Source organism: Lissotriton vulgaris, chromosome 5 (assembly GCF_964263255.1).
Source record: "Lissotriton vulgaris chromosome 5, aLisVul1.2, whole genome shotgun sequence".
NCBI lineage: Eukaryota > Metazoa > Chordata > Amphibia > Caudata > Salamandridae > Lissotriton > Lissotriton vulgaris.
Window position 1 is genome coordinate 1,626,080,529 of NC_141693.1, and position 22,605 is coordinate 1,626,103,133.

The 22,605-nt window shown below is 43.6% G+C and overlaps 1 protein-coding gene across 1 annotated transcript in view; it reads right to left on the bottom strand.

Annotated features, from left to right (window-relative positions):
• The window catches only part of LOC147716860 (vasoactive intestinal polypeptide receptor 1-like), a 631,302-nt gene that overhangs the window by 500,610 nt on the left and 108,087 nt on the right, over positions 1 to 22,605 (bottom strand). The window contains exon 3 of the mRNA XM_086919813.1: positions 17,305 to 17,412. Within this exon, the coding sequence (XP_086775939.1) occupies positions 17,305 to 17,412 (108 nt within the window). The remainder of the gene's footprint in view (positions 1 to 17,304; positions 17,413 to 22,605) is intronic.

Consider the following 22,605-nt stretch of genomic DNA (forward strand, 5'->3'; position numbering starts at 1 on the left):
GCGTGCATCACCAGACAAAGCAAGGACAAGTTGAAAAGAAATTGAAATGTGCTTCATGTTTTTCAGATCCTGATCTTGTGTTCACCTAAAGCGAGACGAGTTGGAAGGCTGATTGAAAAAACATAGAGGGAGCAGACAAAGTGGGCGATAGCCTCTCAATTTGAAAAACAACACTTCACCTCACAGCTGAGCTTCCATTTGCATGGAATATTACTGTATTGTCTTTAAAGTCTTGACAGATTGACAACCATCCAAAGACCTGCAAATAGAAGAATTAAATCCCTGCAGGACCATTTCTATCGTTCTTCTGAAAGGTTAAAATTATATATTTGATTTTTGAGGCCTGGGCTGAATGCAGCTCTGTTGACCAGCTTCCTGTTTTTTTGCAAAATAATATGTTATAATAAATCTACAAACACAAGGAAAAATCTCTTTGGTCAGCTTTTGTTTATACTATGTGATGGTTGTGATATGTGAAAAATTATATTGTGGTTGAGGAGGAGTTAAACTCAACCCTAGAAACAGCCACAGTACTTCTGAACCATCAAAAGTCACTAAATTAAACTGCGCTTAACCCTCTGGTAGATTGCCACTGGAGCAGTGTAATTTTGATCTTGTTGTAAAATACTGTGGGAGTGCATCATAATCATGTGAAGTCACCACTTGAATACATTCTGTGTGCCTAACATTGCTAAGAGAAGATGGGGAATTGTATATTTAAAGTACTTTACACGAAACCTAATGAGACTTGTATTCATGCATTGGGAAACTGCATTTGCTTTGTGTTTAGAAATGTGTACGCATCTGTATCCCTGTGTACTTATAAGTTGACATAATTTTAGGCCTCAAGAACTGCTTTCAACAGAAGCTCATGTTTAAATGTAACATTAAATTCCTATTTAACCTCCAATGTACAATGTGTTTGCTTAATTTTGTTTCTATTGGACAAAGGTTCATTTGTTAGTGTTGCAAAGTCATCCTGTGCCCTGGGCACCCCCAAACTTTTTGTTGACTGGTCCTGGTGGAAGCTAACTCTGACTGACCCTGGGCTCTGCCTAACCAGGCCCAGGGCTAGTGCTATGCTGAAAAACACTTAAAATACAGGGAAAGCACCTACATACACTAGGGTACACTCAAGGTTGGGATACCCCTGAGATTGGCATGACCTACCCCGTAGGGCCCTAGTATATATTAGGACAGGCGGATTAAAACTAACTCTCAGTCCCTAGTATGTAATAGTGCATGTTAGTTTAGAGGCCAGCAGCCCTTTTCTGCACTTGTATGTGTGCACTGCTGGGCCTAATGTCAGTTTAATGCTGCCGGACTACTTTTAAATAGTAAAATCTACCCAAAGTCGACGATTGTGTTTGGAACCCCTAAAAATGATGATCCTACCATGTGTGGGCATATTAGGTAGCCCCAGAGTATCCCCTAGATGTCCCAGGGGTGTGGTGGACCCTTATAAAAATAAAATGAGTTTTATAGGCCCTGGGTAAAGTGAAATTGCACATTTCACTCTCCACATTGTGATAAAGTGCTGCCCAAAATTGACTTTAGTGGTAGGAGCACTGTGGAGGGAGGATCTGCAATATGTCTGTATATTCGGAACCTCTAAAGTCTTCCTTAGGTATAACGGGGGTTGAGGTCCTTTAGATATAGCGCTGGAAAAAAGGCCCAATTAATTTTTCCCATTGCACACTGCCAGCCACATAGGTTTACATGAGAGAAAGTTATTAAATGATAACTCTTGATAGGAGAAGGCTACAAGTACCATTCAAAAACTTCCCAGTCCCGCTATGCATATTTTGAGTTCCTAGCCCACTAGCCTTTTCATGGCTGAGCCCCCTATCAATGGCTGGTGGTACAGGAACCAAGGGGCGCTACAAGGCCCCCATTCCCCCACCATGAGGATACATGCAGGGGAACAAAACGTGCTCCCCTGTCTACATTCCCCCTAGTTCGACCATGGCATGGGCATTACTGTCCATTGCCTGGTGGAACTTTTTGGCCATTCCCTTTGCTGTGCCTGCTTTGAAGGCTCTGCTATGGCAAAGGCCAAAGGACCACAGACCAAATTACGAGTTGCATTTTTACAACTCGTAATACGGTGGGCAGTCCTTGCTGGGGTTTGGCGCAGTGGAGCCAGTGTTAAGCCAGCGCCACTGCTCCAAACTCGTAATAAGGTCCTAAGACTGATTTATATCAATCTATTTTTGTGAATTTATAATTAAACCTTCCTAAACATAACCACTTCCACGGTGGGCGTGTGCGTCCGACGACCATGGGCTGTCCTATCTGCGCACGTGTCAAATTCGCCCCCACTGCAGCAGAATGTGCTGAGCGGCAAAGAGGTTAATATTAGTTGTCAGGTAGTTATTGTGTAGCTGAACGTTTAGTGGCAAAATATCAAGCACAAAATGTCTTCCTAAAAAACTAGTGAGTCAAAAATATTGATTTAACAAATATTAACTTCCTATTCTTAAACTTAAAATTACAAAAATATCATTTTCACTAATATAGTTATCTAGAATATCGATCTTTTAATATATATATATGAACATTTAAATAGTAAACATTTAATTAAATTAAATAAGAATGCTAATAGAATCAAAATCAAATATATTTAATAGTTTTAAAAAAAAATATGACAATTCCTATTAAAAAAAAATGAAACAAACAGATATATTAATAAACATGATTTTATGTACATATCTCTAATTTAAAAATATTACTAAGTTAATATTTTTAATTTACAATTTATATATTTAATTACATTCACATATTCTTTAATACTTTTTTAACTGTGATAATATAAGCAATAAATATTTATAGATATATCAAATAATATAAAATATTTAAAAACTAACCACTATAATTACAAATAAAAACACAAACAAAATACAAATTTAGAATTAACTAAAAATGAATAAAAAAATGTACAACATGAATACAAATAAATATTATAATTTTAAATAACCAAAAACAAATTAATATAAATGTAAACAATATAAAGTAAATCGATTTTTTTAAATTAATACATATACTATTCCTACTACAGCATGGAAAGACTGTTGGAAAGTGACTTTGGAGGCCACTAGAGGGCATGTAGCTTTTGCTGCCATCCTTTTCACCCTGCTGCACAAGCTACAATAGTGAATTGGATGTTTCTGACTGCCCATAGGATGGCTGCATCCAAATACAGTGGATTAAACTGCCGACCTACGGTCGGGCAGTTCCATTCCACCATGATGTTGGTCCGGCCGACATCATAATTAGCCCACCATTTACTCCTGACTTCACTTCTAAAGAGGGTTTTAAATAACAATTCCTTAAGCACCAAACATGACATTCCCACCTGCCCCCAAGCAAAAGTTATCACCTATTAAAAGTAATAAGGTAACCCAATGTTATTTATTTATTTGAAAAATTGTATTTAGCGCTGGCTAGACCCATATGTATCAGTGCGCTTTACATGAGGAAGAACATTGTTTCAGAACATAATTACACAGTTACATCAGTTGCTGGTTACTTGAGTTACAAAAAACATAGTATAGGCATAAGGATAAAGAAAGCAGGCAGGGGCAGAGAAATTCAGGGGAGAGAAGAAAGGAATAGGGGAGGTAGACAAAGAATGAATGGAAGAGGTGGTGGAAGAGGTAGTAGACACAGCGAGGAGACCAGGAATTAACAGTGTCTGACGTCCATCTGGGTAGGTGATGGCTCGCCAGCGGTAAAGGGATCATTCCCAGTCCTCCATTATGTGTGATTCCCTTGTGGTGGGGGACTCCCTCAGCGGGGTCTCTGAGACTCCAGGGCATAAATGCTGGATTCCTCCCCAACAAGGGGTCCTTTGGTCACAGGCACACTCTGAAGATTTAAGTAGGGAAGAGGTAGGGGAGGTGGTAGGAAACCCAGCAGAAACACAGTGTCCGACATCCAGCAAGGTAGGAGATGGCTTCCAGGGATAAGGGGATCTTTTCCAGTCCTCCGCTATGTGTGGCTCCCTTGTTGCTGTGGATTCTCGCAGAGAGGTCTCTGAGACTCCAGGGCATAAATGCTGGATCCATCCCCAACAAGGTGAGTAGGAGTGCTTCGGACAAGGGTATACTTATGGAGGCCATTTTAGGGACAGTCGGGCTGGTAGAGAAAGGCCCTCACTGTAGAAGGGGAAATGTGAGTTGGGTCATTGGTTCAATAGCCTGGGAGACTACTGCCCGTATGCAGTCAATGTTGATGGTAATAGGTGACGATCAGTAAATTAATATGTTTTTGGTGCCATTTTGATCCACACGATAGAAGCTAAAGAGCCGGATGGGGGATATGCTTGATGTCTGGTCGAGGTCAAATGTTTGTCCCAGAGTAGTAGCTCATCGAGGAAAAGGAGCACTGTGGCAGCCATCTTGGGGTCAGGCAAGAGATTCTGCCCCAGGAGTTCCATTTGGCCAATCCCCATTTTTATCTTTTCCCTTTCTATTCATACGGGCCCCTAGGGTATTTATGTCGCTTCATCAGGTGTGTCCTGGATTGCCTCAGTTGGAGATTCCTCATTAAAGCCAAGATGACTAAGTACCTTGGGGCACCATTTTAAATTTATCAATGGCTGGTGGTACAGCAACCAAGGGGCGCTACAAGGCCCCCATTCCCCCACCATGGGGGAATGGGGGCCAACGTTCTGTATATCCTTCTTCACAAGGTGCTCAAAAATGTGAAATCTACAGGACCCCAGAATCCAATTTACCTATGATATACAGAAATAAATAATTCACTTTCTGGACATAGAGATCATCAAATCACCTAGGGGGTTAGTTACATCGGTTTACAGGAAACCAACTGATGTAAACAACGCCTTGCATTTCACTAGTGCACATCCTACGGCACTAAAAGAACATCTTCCACTATCACAATTTATGAGAATCAAAAGAATTACTTTGGATAACATCACTTGTGAAAATCAGATTCAAGCACAATCTATGAGATTTAAGGAAAGAGGATATCTTTCCGAAATACTGGAGAAAGCAGCAAAACGAATTATATCTGAGCAGAGGGAAGAACTGTTACAGCCTCGCAAGAAAGAAGAGCAAAAACGAGAAGTGTTTGTATTAAAACACTCTACTCAAGCGACTCAGATTAAAAGAATCATAAGAGATAGGTGGGAAATCATAGATCACGAACCGGACTTTGAAAGACGTTTTAAGGGTCCGCCTCTATTTGCTCACACAAGACCTAGAAACTTACGGGAATTGTTGAAACCAAAAGAAACACACATAGGTGGTCATAAAGGCATGCGTAAATGTTATAATTGTGCGCAATGCAGCAATGTAATTTTGGGTGACTTGTTCACGCATCCACACACAGGTAAACAGTTAAAATTGCGGCACACATCTGATTGCAATACAGAACAAGTGATTTATGCCATTAAATGTCCATGTGCCTTGGTTTATGTTGGAGGAACCAGTCGCAAAACCAAAACCAGAACAGTGGAGCATAAGAGTAGAATCCGTAATCGAAACACCACATCACCATTAGCTGCTCACTGGTTGCAGGCATCACACACAATACCACAACTACGTTTTACAGTACTTGAGCATATCATTCCTTAATCAGGGACCGATATTAATAATGCATTAGCGTGCAGAGAAACACATTGGATCAAAACCCTAGGCACTCTGACTCCGGGAGGATTAAATGATCATTATGAAATGATTTGCTTTCTGTGAAATGCATTGTTTAGATTCATCACTTTGTAAAGAATTTGCACTCTTTCTAATTTTAATTTCATTTTTTCATCTGGCATTTCTACTGTTGACTTCTTTTTTGCCGCAAATGATTTATTTTCTGCCACAAATGAGCTCGATAGTCTCATTAGGAGTATAAAGAAGGTTGGAGCCTAATTTAAAAAAAATAGTGTACACACATTTCTTTATATGATGTCACTTTGTGTAATTCCATTAAGGGGACGTTGTTTATGGAAACATTTAAGCTGCCCGAGTATCGGTTGGTTTTAAAGTGGCTTATTTTTGGACATATTCCAACAACGAAAATATATGAGATGCCCAGTTTGACACGGCTTGGTGAACAATAACGTTATAGTTTAGTGATACAAAGAAACGTTTGTGGGATTTTTGTAACATCCTCGGTACTATTGGCAAACTCGTTGGGTTTCTACTGTGTTGGTATGCACAGTTATCTTCATTTCATTTTACTTCATGGCCAAGAAGGAATAACTCTGTTGCAATTCCTCTTAGTATAATGAGCACAGTCTCGAACCCTGCTATGACGGTGAGATACATACGAAACTATGCCTTTAAATGCAAAGCATGCAGGGAAAGCTTTCGATCAAACGCGGAAGACAGAGATAAACGCAGGTTAACCACTCTGTTAGTCAGAGGAACGTTGGAATTCTGGTGAGCATTTACACGTTTGGGTACTATGCACGATAATTCTAATACACCGGGAGAACTGGATTTTAGGTTTCTCTTGCAATTTCTGTCTTTCACAGACACGAAATCGAGATTATCGGGAGCATACTGCAATTACAATTGTATGCTGGTCAGGTTGCAAGCTTTGACTGAGTCTGGGTAAGAGCTTTTAATTTTGAAATGAATAGACATGAAACCTCTTGGGTATTTAGAATAGTACAACCAAGCTTTAAAAAATTCTATTTTGTTTCAGATCATACATGAAGGGAAGTTGCATTGTTTGATTGTACCACACCTTGGGATTAATGACATTCAGCAATGGCCTGATTGGCACATCATTTCTTTCGGCATACTCTTGCACTCCCATCTGACTTCATTGATCGGTAAGACAGTCAAAGGCCACATGGCATTCCGTTGCTTTTGAGTTACTATTTTAGACAAGGAAGAGCTTTGGGTATTTTCTCACACATAGTGAGAGTAATGGTAAAGAACCCTACAGTAGAATGATTGAAAGCTTTGGTTTTAGACCACTCGTGTTGGGTTTCACATTAAAATACACAGGTTTTTGATTTTTCTTTTTTCTTTTTTCTTTTCTCTTTCTATTTTTTGATCTCTTCAGAGTGCAAATTCTTTTCTGGCAGTGAGATCAATGTAAATATCAATATAAGTTTGATGAAAATATCGGTACCATGTACCAACATGTCATTAATTGTGTTGTAGGTGCCTGTGGATAGAACACTTGGACATTACCTGTTCTTCACAAATATTAGACACATCCCCTGAGGAAGGGTTCGGTTGTTGAACCCGAAATGCATTGGGATTTGTATTTGAACTTTTGAAATTGTGTATCAGTTAATCATTGATAGTGAATATTTCTGTATGATTTATGAAGAAGCTTTATACTATGGACACAGTCAAATTTCAATATTTTGTTTGAATTTTGCTTTATATAAAATTGTCACAAACATGACTTGAAAAAAGGTGTGATTACATTTATGTGCCTTTGAGCTTTTGAATCAAGAACATTAATTTCATGTGTAAATCATTGAGACATTTAGTGTCGTCTATTTATGCTGTGCTTCATTTTCAGGTTGTGGTGATCCACAGCCTTCTTCAAATGTTATACCTGAGACAAGTTTAACAGGCTACTTATTTGGGTGGCACAACTAGTGCTGCAGGCCCAGTAGTAGCATTTAATCCACCTGGCCTTGGTGCTTGGTATACCACTTTACTATGGATGTATGAGCAAATTAACTATGTGTAAGCCAATTTTACCATGTTTTAGTGTGCACAATATTTTAGCACAGGTTAGCCGTGATAAAGTGCACAGAGTCCTAAGGCTAACAAAAATGAATTCAGTACAACAGGAGAAATGAAGGCAAAAGGTTTGGGGAGCTACCACCCAAGGGTATCATGCCCAACAATCATCTAGACAGCAACCTTATAATGAATCAAAGAACGAAAGGTGAATTTTGTCTGTTCATTTGGTGAACTGTAATGACTGTCTTTAAAGCTGAATAGAATTGTCAGATTTTTTTTTAAACAATATTTATACATCTCCCCATGGTACACAATTCACTGAAATATTCAAAAATAAATTGCTAGTGCATGGTTTGGAATAATGCGCCCACTTAGAAAACTATTTGTATGCATTCCACTTCAATCAAGAAAATCCCTAGTGCTACTTAGATAATAAGTTGCTTCGAATATGGGAATTCATTAATAGCTTCTATAAATAAAGCACTGTTTGCTAAACTTCAGGTGGTTAGTCTGTCATCTTCCACCTCGGTCGGTATCTGAACTCCTTCTTAGAAGCCTGAATTGGCTGCTCGTAGGAAAGCTATCATTATTCAGACTTCTCTGTTTGGTACATAAATCTATTTATGGTAATGGACCACAATATCTGCAAAAAAAACTGAAATGGTATACCCGCACTAGGAGCCTTAGGTCTAGTGGGAAATTTGTGTTTTACACTCGATGGATCCGCACTGCCTGACATGGCGAGATATCCTTCTCGTATTCGTCTCTTTTGCACTGGAACCAGCTTTCATTGCATTTAAGTGTAAGCACACATTTTAGACATTTAAAAAAAGATCTCAAAACATGGTTGTTTTAGTCTTTAATTCTTAATTGTCCCGTATTCTGTTAATATGACTTGTTTACAGCAGCCAGGAACGCAAGCAAACCATTTTACAGTGATTTGTCAGCATAATAATAAGAAAAAATAAGATAACATAACTTTGAGGCCAGGGCATTTTTTTCTAAGTTAATGTTGTATTGATGTTTATCAATGCATTGATTTTTCATGCTTTACTAATATTCCTTGGGGCATCTACAGGTTATCATTTCTGGAACCAAAACTCACTCCGATAGGATTACATGGCTATTTTCATACGCTACAAAATGGTATCTGCCTGCAAGGTTTTGCTCATTTCCAATGACATCAGACATCTTGGAAGCGGGTCACTATAATAAGAGCTGCTGGCTCACCATGTCTCTTCTAATTCATCTGCATCGATTAAGCTGTGCTCTCATTATCAACAACATTTAAGATCACAAACAAATCCACGACTCTAATGTATTCAACTCGTCCATTTGCATGACTCTTCCTGACACCAATAAAAGTTAATGGCTGGCAAATAAACCGTTTCACTGGAAAATACAGTAACCATACACTTTCAAAAGCCATGCATGGCCTGAAGCAGTGTGTCAAGCGTTAAACAGTCACAGTTAAAAATGTACAACAACATTTAGGCCAATTAATATCTGTGATATATGGGAGGCTCAGGGGACCCTCATCAAATTAAGCAAGGGGCACCCTCATTTTACCCTCTGATACGCCCTTTGAATAGTCCAATATTTCCTCACTTTGAATTGCCAATGCCTCCAGCATCAGTACCATCCGGTGTGGGGGAGGGAACCCTGGCCATTTTCTGTGCCACTCGTAACGATGGCCATATTGTGGGAGTTCTTGAGCTCCCTCCAGCCCTTGGTTTTAACTCCTGCTTCTTGATTCATTACAAGATATTAATTAGTTGATTGAAGTGGCTGTTAATTGAGGTGATGTGAGTTCGTCGTTGCAGCTACATGATATGTACAGCTGTTTTGATGTCCTGGTGTGATTTTCGGCTTTTTGTTTTCTTCTCAGGCATTCACATATTACTAGGGATGCAGAGATAATATGCATGTGGGGGTGTGTGTGCTGTCATTACAGTCCATTTTGCTGAGCCTGGTGCCTTGCACGTGGTTAAATGACCAAAATGTTTCCTTTAAAATGGTTGATCAACAGTGCGCAGTTTTGTTGTTTGTCTGATCGTGTTTCTTTAGTGGGCGGCTGCCCTAGAGGTGAGGGAGAATTCATGCTCCTTATCTCTTGGTAAATAAGGCACGTATGTGAGCATTTAAATTGCGTGTATCTAATCCGTTGTATGCTAAAATTGTGGCTGAGGATGTGTAGTCATAGTGTGCTTTAATTATTGTTAAACGCACTTTGTAGTTTTGCCATCTGTAGAGCTTTATACCCAGTCTCTCTTTTTAAACACTGTACAACGTATATTGTTAACACTTATATCATGGTACTCAATTTACCAGTTTGATTGTTGATGGAAGGGTGAGCCAGTCCTGGTGGAATGTAAACTCATGACATCCTGCACACCGCAGTTTGCAGCAAACATTTACTTTGCTGAGCCATCAAGGTAATAATAATGATGATGATAATAATAATAATAATAAAATAATAATAATAATAATAATAATAATAATAATAATAATAATAATAATAATAATAATAATAATATATATGTTTTTTAACATGATGCCTATTTGTAAATAGACATTCCCCCTGAAGGGCATCTTGATGGTAAAATAACAAATGATTATACTTAACCTACTGAACGGTACTACTTTTTCCGACCTCAGAAGGATGAACAGCTAAGTGGACTCACCAGACGTCAAGCCTGTGAGCATGATATTAACCACAGATCCATTGAGTGGATGCTTTAGTTCACTGAGCCACAAGTTTAAAACTATACACATTGTCAGGCCCGACCTGCTAGTTTTGCCTGTGCTTGATTGTTGTTATGTCATGCTTTTAATGTGCTATTTAGAGTCATTAACAAATAGCCTCTGTAGAATGTAGTCCCAATAAGGATAATTTGGTGATGCCTGATTTACACTTCAGACTGCTAAACATCCATGTTGATGGAAATCTAAAATTATTGACTCAGTTTTGGGTGGAAATTTTAAGGAAGAAGTGGAATACTGCGGGGGCCTCATTTATGAAAAGTGACGCATCGCTGCGTGAAAACAGCCATGCGTCACTTTTCACTGCTCACTCCTTGCGACACCAATGATGCATCATATTTAATTTATGACGCATCATGTCGCAAGGACTTACAGATACAGAGTATTTCTGACGCATCTGTAAGCGCAAAAGTGATGCATTGCTGGAGTGTGTCACAAAAGTGACGCAACTCCAGCAATGCGTCCTTTCACACAACGGCGCAAAACTGACGCAAGACCTCATAAATAAGGGCCCGGGTTTTCAAGGCAAATACTAAACTCCATCATGTGTACTATAATAATCATCTGTTTGTTCCACAAAATATTATTATGAAATATCAAGGCTTACTGATATTAATAGGATAGGTTAGATTGGGAAGATTAAAAATAAACAGTTTTTAATCAAGAGTCTGTGACTGATAGCAGAATCATCAACAAATGCCTCGACGAATATTGTAACATTCACCAATTACTCAAAAACACTAAGGGGCCCGTTAGGATGGCGGGCGGATTGCCCCCGCCAGGCTGGCGGTAGCCACCGCTGGCCTGGTGGGGCCAATCCACCCGCCATCTGCACCTAAATTCCCCCCGCCATATTAGTATGGCGGGGGGACCGCGGCGGACGGAAAGACTGTCCGCCGCTTTTCTGCCCGGTCGCCTTGCGGCTGGGGCAGAAAAGGATTAATATGGTGGCGGTGTCTATTAAACACTGCCAGCGATATTACAATGAGCTTGGTGAGATGCCTTTCGCCGCCACGGAAAGGCATGCCGTCTTCACTCTGGGAGGCCCCTGCGGGCCCCCAGAGTGAAGGAGAGGTGGGGGTGCACATGGGGCGAACCCCCCAGCATTTGCATACACGAAGCAGCAGGCACCGCGGGGTGCCTGTCGCTTCGTGTATGCAAATGCATACATGCATTTTTAACATTGTGGCGGGCTGTGCAGAGAGCACCGCCTGCCACAATGTTAAAAATGAGGGATGCGCCCACCACAGTGGCGGGCGCATCAAAATCCCCACCAAGGGACCCCTGTGCTATTGGCGGGCGGTCCCAATCCCCGTGAGGATGGCGGGCGGGCAAAGTGCGCACGCCATCCTAATGACCTCCTAAGTCTGGTTTGAGACCCAACCCCAGCACAGAACCTGCCCTCATCCCCACCCAGATGACACCCGCATGACTCTGGATGAAGGAAAGAAAGTATCCCTCCTCCTTCCGGACCGCTCCACAACATTTGAAATGGTCTTTGAACCCTACCTCATCCAACACCTTCATGACATTGGAATGCAAAGCACATCTGATGGATTAGCTCCTTCCTGACCGGAAGGACCTAGTCAGCCATCCTGGCATCATAACCTCAGATGCCTGCAACCTGATCTGCGGAGTTCCCCATGGTATCTCCCTCATCCCAACCCTCTTCAATGCATACATGATCCTCTGACCAGGATCATCTTCACCCACAAATTCATTGTCTTCTCCAACACCAGCAGCACAAAACTAATTCATTCACTCAATGACCAGGTGCCAGAACGGGGACCATGTTGAATGTCTGCGTGACTGTAATTGACCATTGGAGGAAGACTAACTGTCTGAAGTTGAACACTGACAAGACGGAAATTGTGATCTTTGGGAAGAGCACTTCACCATGGGGCTCCCACAGGTAGTCAAAAGAGCTTGGATCAACACCCACCACCCATGCCAAGACGCTCAAGATCATCATCAACATCAACCTTGCCATGACAACCCAAATCAACATCTTCACTGCCTCATGCTTCCATACCCTGATGATACTGAGAAAGATTTTTGAATCTCTCACAAGCAGCACCCTGAAAACCATTGTGCAAGCCCTCATCACAAGCATGATTGATTATGGTAATACCCTTTATGCTGGCTTAAAAAAACTCAAAGGGAGGCTGCATATGATTCAGAAGTTAGAAGCTGATTACAATGTCCCTTTCTGCATGCCTTTTTCATTGTGGTTAAACCGACATTAAAAGGAAGGCAGAAAGAGACATTAGGGGCCTGTAGTGGGCCTCCCTTTTCCCCTTCCGTCCTGGCCCTGAGCCGTGGGATGAGGGGAGCACCTAATGGTGCCCCCATACATACACCTGCACCATGTGGCAGACACCGCCTGGTCCTTGTCACATAGTGCAGTGATATGTCTGGTGTCCCCATGTTGTATTGCGGGTAGTTCTGCAGCCAGCAGCACCTGCCACAATGCAAAGCATAGGTATTGCAACCGCCATGGTGGTGGTCACATCATATTGCCTATGTCAGGACCGCCGACTTCCTGTAGGGCGGTCTCATATTCTGATAAGGTGGCGGGCGGACACCCATTACAATGATGAGACATCGCGGGTGCATTACAACACACATTTTACATCGCGACAACCTTAACAATACATGCTTTTACATCGCGCATGCTGTTACATCGCATCATATTGCATCGCCATGCTGTTACATCGCCATTGCATCTTCACATCGGGTTCAAAGTAATGCACTTTGCAGCAATTCCAATTGAACGAGCACCAACAGGATCGAGATACAGCCCCCGAAGAAGGACCAGAAGGGCCCAAAATGCATTGGGCAGAAACCATTTACACAACACCAGTGTGAGAACTATCGCCATTGCATCGCAAGTGGGTGAACATTTACACCGAAACAAAGCTATGATGGAATCTAAAAATGTTTTTTGATTCAGGGGGGTGGGAGATGTTGTCTGGCTACTGAAATGCCCAGAATAGCTCCCATACTGTACCCTTGTTTCTGGACCTCTACATAAAACAGAGGTCTGTAGTTTTGCCTTGACTGGCCCCAGTATTTCCATAAGGCAGGGTACAGCTGATGCTTCAGGTCACAACCGGACAGTGGCTCCAAATCAAATGAAAAGAATGGCAATTGTCATTGTAAAATTAGTGTTGGTCGAGCGCTCCAAGGGCAAAATGTTATTTTACCTGAAGAGTTCATAATCCTGCCACCATTACTGGCTCTTTTGTGCTTCTGCAATGGGTGGCAACTTCAGGCTGGTTGCAACCACCAAGGATTACTTGATATTGTCGAGTCTGCTTCCACTTATACTATGACAAAAGTAGTGTGGAAATATTGTATCAGGTGCAGTTGTGAACCTGGGGTCCTTCACAGGGGGGTCCACTGTTTCACACTCATATTTTGCTCCCATCCCCCCCAATTAAATGTGAGTAAGCTACTGTACATTTCAAAGTATTTTATATTCTGCCTGCGTCAGTCAGCCTTCAGCTACGGGCCAGCTGCAGTATTGAGCGCCCGCAGCTAAGGAGGGTCCCGTGCATAACATACGTGCCTCAGGAGGTAGAGCTTAACAATATTGACACCGTAGTACTCGTTGTCAGTAGCCAGCGCACCTGGGCCCAAGTGCACGTGTCGCAGACGCCAACTGGGTGATAGTGAGGCAGCTGAGTGACGCCGATGTAAACTACACTGATCTCAAGGTCACTATTGAAGCCCACCACAGAGCAGAATAAAAAGGCTCCCTACCACTGAAGTGCCACCATGCACAATCAAGCCGATGAGGGGGCATTGTGTGATGGAGATTAACCAGGACACTCCAGGAGTACTGCACTAACAAACGAGCTGTAGATGCATCTGAAGCTGGCCCACATGGACCTGTTCTTTAAATATGACCTACTGGGGATCCAGGACCAGCTGTCAGTATCTCTCCTGATGTTACATGTCTCACTCGCTGTAAGTGCTGGCAAAGGCGCCAGCAAGGTCTCCGACTCCTTGCAGCCCCGGACGGACAATTACTCACTGCGTTGGTTAGATATAAGGGATGGCCTATCGGGACCACCATGAGCTTCACTGGACGGCACAGATGGCCACCTGAGCTGCCAGGCTGCGCACGATGCTGCCTGCCCGCAGTCCCGCCAGCGATTCACTTGAGATGCAGACGCCACACGCCGGAGTGTACAGGCACACAACAGTGTTGTTGAGGCAGGGGCCGCAAGCAAGGGAGGCCGCTCAGCTAAGATTCCACCGCCCCTGGCGTGAGTGTGATCCGGCCCTGCACCATGGTGGACCCAGGCCCACAACACCTCGCTGCACACTCTTCTTGCCAGCAGCGTCACATCGCCTCCTCCAGGACCTGGTAGTTCCACGCAGGGGTGACCTAGGGGCTCTCCACTGGTTGCGACCAGCACCAGGGCCACCGCCACTCCGGAGGGGTGTGCTCATGCTCATGTGTGTTATTTCTGGAAAAAATGCGATGTTAAAGCATGCAGGGTGTTTGTGTGCATAGTGATTCTGTCTTGTATGCATTTCAATGGTGGAGCAAAGTAATGGGTTGCATTGTGACAGTGTGCGTTGTGAATGTGTGTGCGATGTAAAGACGGCGATATGAATGTTTGCGATGAAAACGCTTGTGATGTAGCATCATACATCCTAATCAGCCCCTTCGGGGTCAAAAATCAATCTCAACCTCCCACATCACCCTCATATCAAACTGTAGTTGTAGGATCTCCTCTGGCTCCATACACAAATGAGCACAATTCAAACTCTTTACCCACACTTTCACTTTCACAGAACTACACAACACTGACCTAGCATACTTCAACAATCACATCTGCTTTCCCAAACATTCAACTTCGCTCATCCGGACTACTACTTACTTACATCTCACACTTGCAGAAAACCGGATCTGTTGGTCAAGCATTCTACTACATTGCTCCTATAGAGTGAAACAACCAATTGTTACAAGTAGGAACCTCCTCCTCACTTCTTAATTTCTACAAAAAGCTGAAGACTTGACTTGGAGATGTCCCACTAGGCCCTAGGCTTGGCAAGACTCACATCTGGTCAGTCTCAGCATACCCTCCCGGGTGATAGTCTACTCTACAAATCTACATAAAATAACACAAACAAGAGCAAAATATTTCTCACCAGTCTTTATCCCCAACAAAATGACACTGGACAGAATAATAAAAACACTGCTTGTTTTGTATGCTTAAAAAGAGCAAGGGTTGAATTTTACAGTGAGCAGTTTGAAAACAAAGTTTGAGTGTTCAAAATAGAAGGTTATAAAAGGATGTTCAGGATTAGTCTGAATCCTACTAGAAATAACTAAGACAGTAACAATTCAAAATGGTAATCACAAACATACTCTTATTAACTAACACTGACATTTGGAGTTCAGTTATTATTATCATCATGGAATTCACAAATCATGTGCTGTTCATTTAAAGTTCCTATGTGACTGATTAAACATCCCTATGAGTCCTTTGTAAGTGGTGATTCAAGTGTGCATATGCAATGGGAAGTTAAATCTCTAATGTCTGCCGTGTGTTATACACTCCCACATAAAAGACAAAAATATATTTCTGTTAGGGGCACCATTGCCTTGGTTGTGCTGTGGTTAAAATTTGCTACAGTGATATTTGGCAGTAAAAACTGCCTATCCCATGTAGAAAAAGCATATTTTTATATATTCCAGGTCACCCCTGTAGTTTGCCTTGTTAGCCTGTGAGGCAGGGTGCTAATATGTAAAAATTATGCATTTTAGGGTTAGTGTGCCCTCACAGTGAAATAAAAGCCAAAAGCTATTTCACTCCGTAGGTTTGGCTACACCTGTGATTTTCTTTCCCACTTCTAACACTCCATCACCAGTATTCTTTAAGTATTAAATGATTTTCTTATCATTTATTTTTTTCCAATCAATGAAAGTCTCTATCCACGTAGTCCATCTGGCACAAATATTCTACTTTTTGATGGTATCAAATGGTGATGGAGGTTTTAAAATTGTGGCAGCACCAAACCATCCAGTCTCTTGTGGTAGCCGACTCAAAAATTTTAAAATTCAGAAGGTGTCCTCAGTGGCTTCTACGGGGACCAACAACCTTGTGAGCACAACCCCAGTGTTCACTTTCGGTTTTGCCTGATTTTGTGGTCATGAGGCTGGTGAGTTAAGTTCACTACTCATACCTGGTGGTCGCTGACTTTTTAACGTTATATTCGGTTGTGGCTGCCTTTTATGTTGTACCTGATTTAGCGTTCTCTTTGCATGAAAGATGCCTCATGTTCTGGTTCTGCAACATAGTCTTCATCAGCCTGGCTGACAACTCTTGACAGGATTTTCCAACTGCGCTCCTTTGCTAGGCTCACAAGGCCTTGAGCGGGCTGGAGTGGAGCTTGAACTCCACAATCTCTAATTGAAGACTTGTTAACACCGCCTTGAGGTGCATGTGGCATGTACTAACAGTTTGTTATATCCTTGCAAGCTCTCAGGTATAGCAGTCTTGTCTCCTCATGGCATGTTTCCCTTATACGTCGCCAGTTGTCACATCCTCCCTAACCCAGGAGCATGCACAAGCTACTGTCTTTTTTCATCAGCATACAACATTCAAACTAAAACTTCTTATTATCCCATAACCATTAATAACCACAACTTTACACGTCCCAAATGATTACATAGTTTGTTCATTGAGTCCACCCAGGACCGCCCTAAGGCACTAAAGTTTCCAATAAAGCTGTTAGACAGAGCAGCGCATGTTAACTGTCTTTCAGAACGATTCCTTGTCATCAAGTTTGCTTCTTTAGTCTACACACAATGTCTTCATTTGCAGCAAGAATTATACTTTACCGTTTGATTTTTTAAACAGTCCTTCGATATCCAAGCAGGTAACAGCCACTGTTTCTCCAATAGAGTCTGACGACCAGCAGTTAACACCATCCCACTCACTCAAGCAGCCTGCAAAATACAAACAACAAAAATAAATTAAATGAACAGCTCAATAGGGTTAAAATGTAGATGAATAAGAGAAATGGGGAAGAAAATGGGCTGTCGGCTAGGTAGAACCTGGATAGAGCACTAGTCTCAAGCAAAAACCTTATAAGGGCAAAATATTGTCAGTCTTCTCAATCCTTCAGTCCTGGTGAAACACACAGGAGAACGTCTGTGAGGGAATTCAGGCTGTGCCACAGAGTACAAGCCGCACCAACTCACTAGAGTGGCTACCTCTGCACCCAGGGGACACTGCAATCACCTAATGTGCCCCCTCCACTTTGGCGTACAGAAGAGACAAGGGTCACCCTACTCACGAGAAACCAGGGTACATAATATATAAAGAAAATCAGTGCATGGGAAAATAATAAAACAGTAACACTAATACTTAGAATAATAGTATTCATTAAGCGCAATGGCAGTATTCAGTGAAAAGATGTACAAGTTCAGAAGAAACACTCATAAAGCCAAGCAAGTGAAATGAATCATTATTTATGAAAAAAAACCCTGTTACAATAGAAAGGAGGTGTACGGTGCCCCAAGTGAATATATAACCTATGTATACAAGTGACATGCTGTGACATGCATTAAGGTTTCCAAAATAACAACCATCAATTCAATTTGCAATAATCATTTACACTCTCCTGTAACAATGACGGAGGCTGAGTACATTTGTTCATTTTACAAGCGTTGCTGGATTTTTCTTCATAAATAATAATGCATTTTACTTGCTGGGCTTTTTGAGTGCTGATCTTCCTTGGTGTGAGAGCCTCACAGCAGAACCACAAACCATGAACCAGCCCCCTCAAGTCGTAGTCCTCGGTCTCACTCTGGCCTGTTCTGGCTCACTCCAGCCGAACCTCCTGGGGAAGGCCAGGGCTAGCATAGCCTGCGACACCATTATGGTGGTCGCACTAGTCCCCGAGTCAGAAGAGAGAGGGGGGAGGCCGCGTCAGTCAGTGACGCGGCGCTTCCTCCCACAGTGCCTTCCGATCGACAGGAGGCGGCACATTTGAACCAGAAGCACTTTCTGTGTTTCCGGTCCAAACGTCCAGCCTGCGTCCAGGTAGACTGGTCTGGACCGGTCAGCCCTGGGCGCCCTCCTTAAAAGGGAGCAGTGGGGAGCAGAAGAGTCTCTTGTTCTTGCTCCCCACAGGATTGCCACCAGACCAGCCGAGGGCCCGTAACTGTTTTTCTTTTTTATTTCCACACAGGTTTTCTTTGGAAGAGGAGAGACGCAGTGCCTGAGTGTTTAAAGCCTGGTGGCGAAGCAGAGAGAATCACCCAGGATCACCGCAGGAGTGCGTGTTTTTGTTCCCCCTGCAGGTTCGTCTGAGCGTGGAGGGGAGTCTGGAGTCACCTGTCGAGGTCTTTCGCCAGGAGGAACAGCGGTGATACGTACGGTCTAGTCGAGCGGCAGGAGCTCGGTGCGGTGTGCCGTCCCTCTTGTCCATAGTAAGCGTTGAATTTGTGAGTGGTCCGCCGGGTGAGCGCTACAATTTAGAGTGCGAGTGCCTACCGCGAGTATATTTCTGTCGGGGGGTGCGGTGTACGTTTTGTGGGCAACACGCTATATATGGAGGCGGTACAACAAGGGAAGCGCTTCAAGTTGAAGAGTATTTCTGGCAGGGGTGTTTAATTGCAGCGTGTGTTAGCGGTACACCAGTGGGGCGTGGTGAATTAAAGCGAGAGTGCCCACTACAAGTGTGTTTCTGAGAGGGGTGTGGCTGCCAGCAATTTAAAGCATCTTTCCCAGTGGGCCTTGAGATTTGCTGAATTATTTACAACAGCCTGATAAGGGACACTGCAGGGTGTTTTTCCTCACTCAGCTGCATTTTAATCACATGCATGGACACTATCAGAGCCAGCACAGTTGTTTTAGGGACATTAACTGTTTAAATTGTACCGCGGGTACCCTGGTAAACTAGGTCAGCTGTTCCAGCTAATATTTATAGCTCCCTATTTCATTTTAACACTGCCACCATCAACAAGATGTGTAGTTATTTGTTTCATAGCAAGTTGTAGGTATTTCTGAAAAGGGTGCAAGCAAAGGCTAGTCAAAGGTTTGTGTATGAGACGTAGGGGCTTGCGCAGCAAAACCAGTGTTGTTGTTTTTCCCGCAGTGTGTCACAAAGCGCATTTTTGGGAGGACGAGACAGTTGCCTGCTCAGCCTCAGGGCAGTTGCTGGTAGCCAGTGGAGGAACCGGCTTGGGCAGCACCGACTAGCCAGCATCTCATTGCTTCTGGAAGCTCCAGAGGGTTTGAGCGGGCGACTCACCTGAGCTTACTGGGTTAGCCAGTAGGTCGTGGCTGTGGTTGCTTGGGTGCAAGAGTTGGCTGGGGCTGCTGCTTCTTGGAGGTAAGAGGTGACACAGTCACATATCTGGGGCTACAGTCTACGCATAGTACAGGTCACTTATGGGCAGGTCCTACACAACTTAGCCTCACACCCTGTGACCCCTAAGGTACAGCGGAATAAGAAGCGTTCACTTATGGACATCTTGCTGGAGCCCTTAATGCAGCAAGTACAGGTAATGGGATAGACCCTCAACAGGTTGCAAGATAAGGTAGAAAGTCCAGAGGCGCCAGAGGGGAGGCCCAGGCGGCCTATTATTCCACCTAAAACCTACTCCCTGCCAATGCCAAAAAGGAACAGGCATAAGCCCAGTGGGAGAGGGTGGGGGGGCACCAAGGGAGGCAGTGCAGGTTACACCGGCACCTATGCCAAGTCCCGAGGGTGAGGGGGATCCAAGTGAAACAGTGCCCGTGGGACTAACAGAGGGCCAGACGATTGTCCCTGTGCCTCCTCAAGGGGAATGTCCAGGGGAAGTTACGGCAGATCAGCCAGACATAGCGTCCAATCTGGCAGCAGTGCTCCCTTTTCTGGAGTCGGTGGGGAATTGGTCTCACTCTGCGTGGGCAAACTGCGGAGGGGCAATGCAATAGAAAGGGCCAATAAACTAATGGCTGAACTAAGGAAAGGGAAGCCAGACGAAGTACCGGCAGTACCGGCAGGGAGTGCAAAACCCAGTGCCACGATACCGGTCTCTGGTGGCAAAGACGTCCTGGTAGCAGCCAGCGACACAAAAGACACCAGAGCGTCCAAGATGGCGGATGCAGCAGCACCAGCAGGTACGAGTACAACATTGCCTCCACTAGGCTTGGGGGAGATGCACTTCGGAGGGAACATGTAGGGCGAAATTTGTTTCAAGAGACTAAAGAAAAGATCTGGAAGGGGGCATATGTTAGCATTTTTCCCTCCTGATGGACGAGGCAGAAAGGGAGGAAGCAAGGAAGAACAAGGAATGGACACATCACAAAGAGTGGTCAAACATAATTCTGAAATACAGGGTGGAGGAGAACCTAGCCAATTGGATACAGGGTTTCACCATATACATGGCTGTCATGTTAGAGCGTTTCCCAGAGTTTGGGTCTGAGATGGCATGTTATCAGAATAGGATCACTGTCACACATGCAACAAAGGGGGGTGATTGGTGGAAGGAATATGATAAAGATTTTATGAGGGCTAAGGCACAGGACCCTACATTAGGATGGAACCAGACTGATATGTTCATTCATTTGTTCAAGGCTCAACAGACAACATGCGGGGGCTAACATCGGACAGTGTACGGTTTCAACCTTTTAAGGCAGACCCCACAGTAACATGGACGGGTCACCGGAAAACAGGGAGCACAGGTACAATAGGTGTCTGTTTCAAATATAACAGAAGAACCTGAGTAGAGCGCCAGGTACATGTAGGTTCAAGCTTTCCTGTGGTTTCTGTGGAACTTCTCCCACCCCGAGTCCAGGTGTCACAAGAAATCCAGAGAAAAAGGGGGCAAATAGCAAGAATAGTGAGAAACTTTTGGAAAAGTCTAGATCTCCAGTTGACGTTGGCGCCATGATCCTCTGGTTAGAATTGTACAATTGCCCTGGAACAGCCAGGACGATCGGATAAGGGTTTGTTGAAGGTTTCAGGATACCAGCCCAGGGCTAAAAAGGGGTGGCACACTGCAGGAACCAGCTCTCAGTTAGGTCCAATCAAGGCATAGCAGAAAATCCAGAAGGAAGTAAACCTAGGTAGGGTGGCAGGACCTTTTGAGGATGTCCCTATGGAGGATTTTGTATGCTCACTTCTGAGGGTGGTTCCTAAGAAAATGCCAGGCGAATTCAGATTGATCCACAACCTTTCAGTGCCAAGGGGTAGTTCTGTGAACTATGCCATTGCTGACACACTGTGTAGTGTAAAGTATGCATCTTTTGATCAGGCAGTAGACATGCTCAGATCGTTAGGTCAGGGAACATTACTGGCAAAATCAGACATTGAATCCGCTTTTAGGTTGCTGTCTGTGCATCCTGCAGATTTTCACTTGCTGGGCTTCCAATTCCAGGGGAGGTACTATGTGGACAAATGTATGCCGATGGGTTGCTCAGTATCCTGCGCCTACTTTGAGAAATTCAGCTATTTTTTAGAGTGGGCATTCAGAAGGGACTCTGAGCACCAGTGGGTTCTGCATTACCTTGATGACTTACTTTTTCTAGGTGCATCTGGCTCAGGGGAATGCGGGTCAGCTCTGTCAAAGTTTTGTACCCTTATGCAGGTTTTTGGAGTGCCTTTGGCACCCAGTAAGACAGTGGGTCAGTGTACAACCATGAGTTCCTGGGGATTTAACTGGATTCGGTGCAAGGGGTGTCTAGATAACCAGCAGATAAAGTGAAGAATTTTGGGGTGGCATTGCAACACTGCCTCAAAAGGAAAAGGTTACACTGCATCAGTTACAGTAGGTAGTGGGTCAATTGAATTTCGCATTGCTAAATGGCATGCCCCCATTTCCCGTACCATCGCACAGGCCACGTCAGGCCTCAGAGAGAAGCATCATCACACCAGGCTGACCGGCGAAGTCAGGCAGGACATGCTGATTTGGAAAGCATTCCTGCATGACTTTAATGGGAGAGTGGTGTGGCCCAGCCAACCCCGTCCAGTCCGGAACTGGGTCTGATGACCGACGCAGCTAGTAGAGAAGGTTTTGGGGCTATTCTGGGGTGCAAATGGGTGGCGCAGCGATGGCCAGGTTGGTGGAGGGACTCTGGGCTCACAAGTAACATACGCTTCCTAAAGCTTTTTGCAATCCTGGTAGCACTCTCCGTATGGGCTGAGG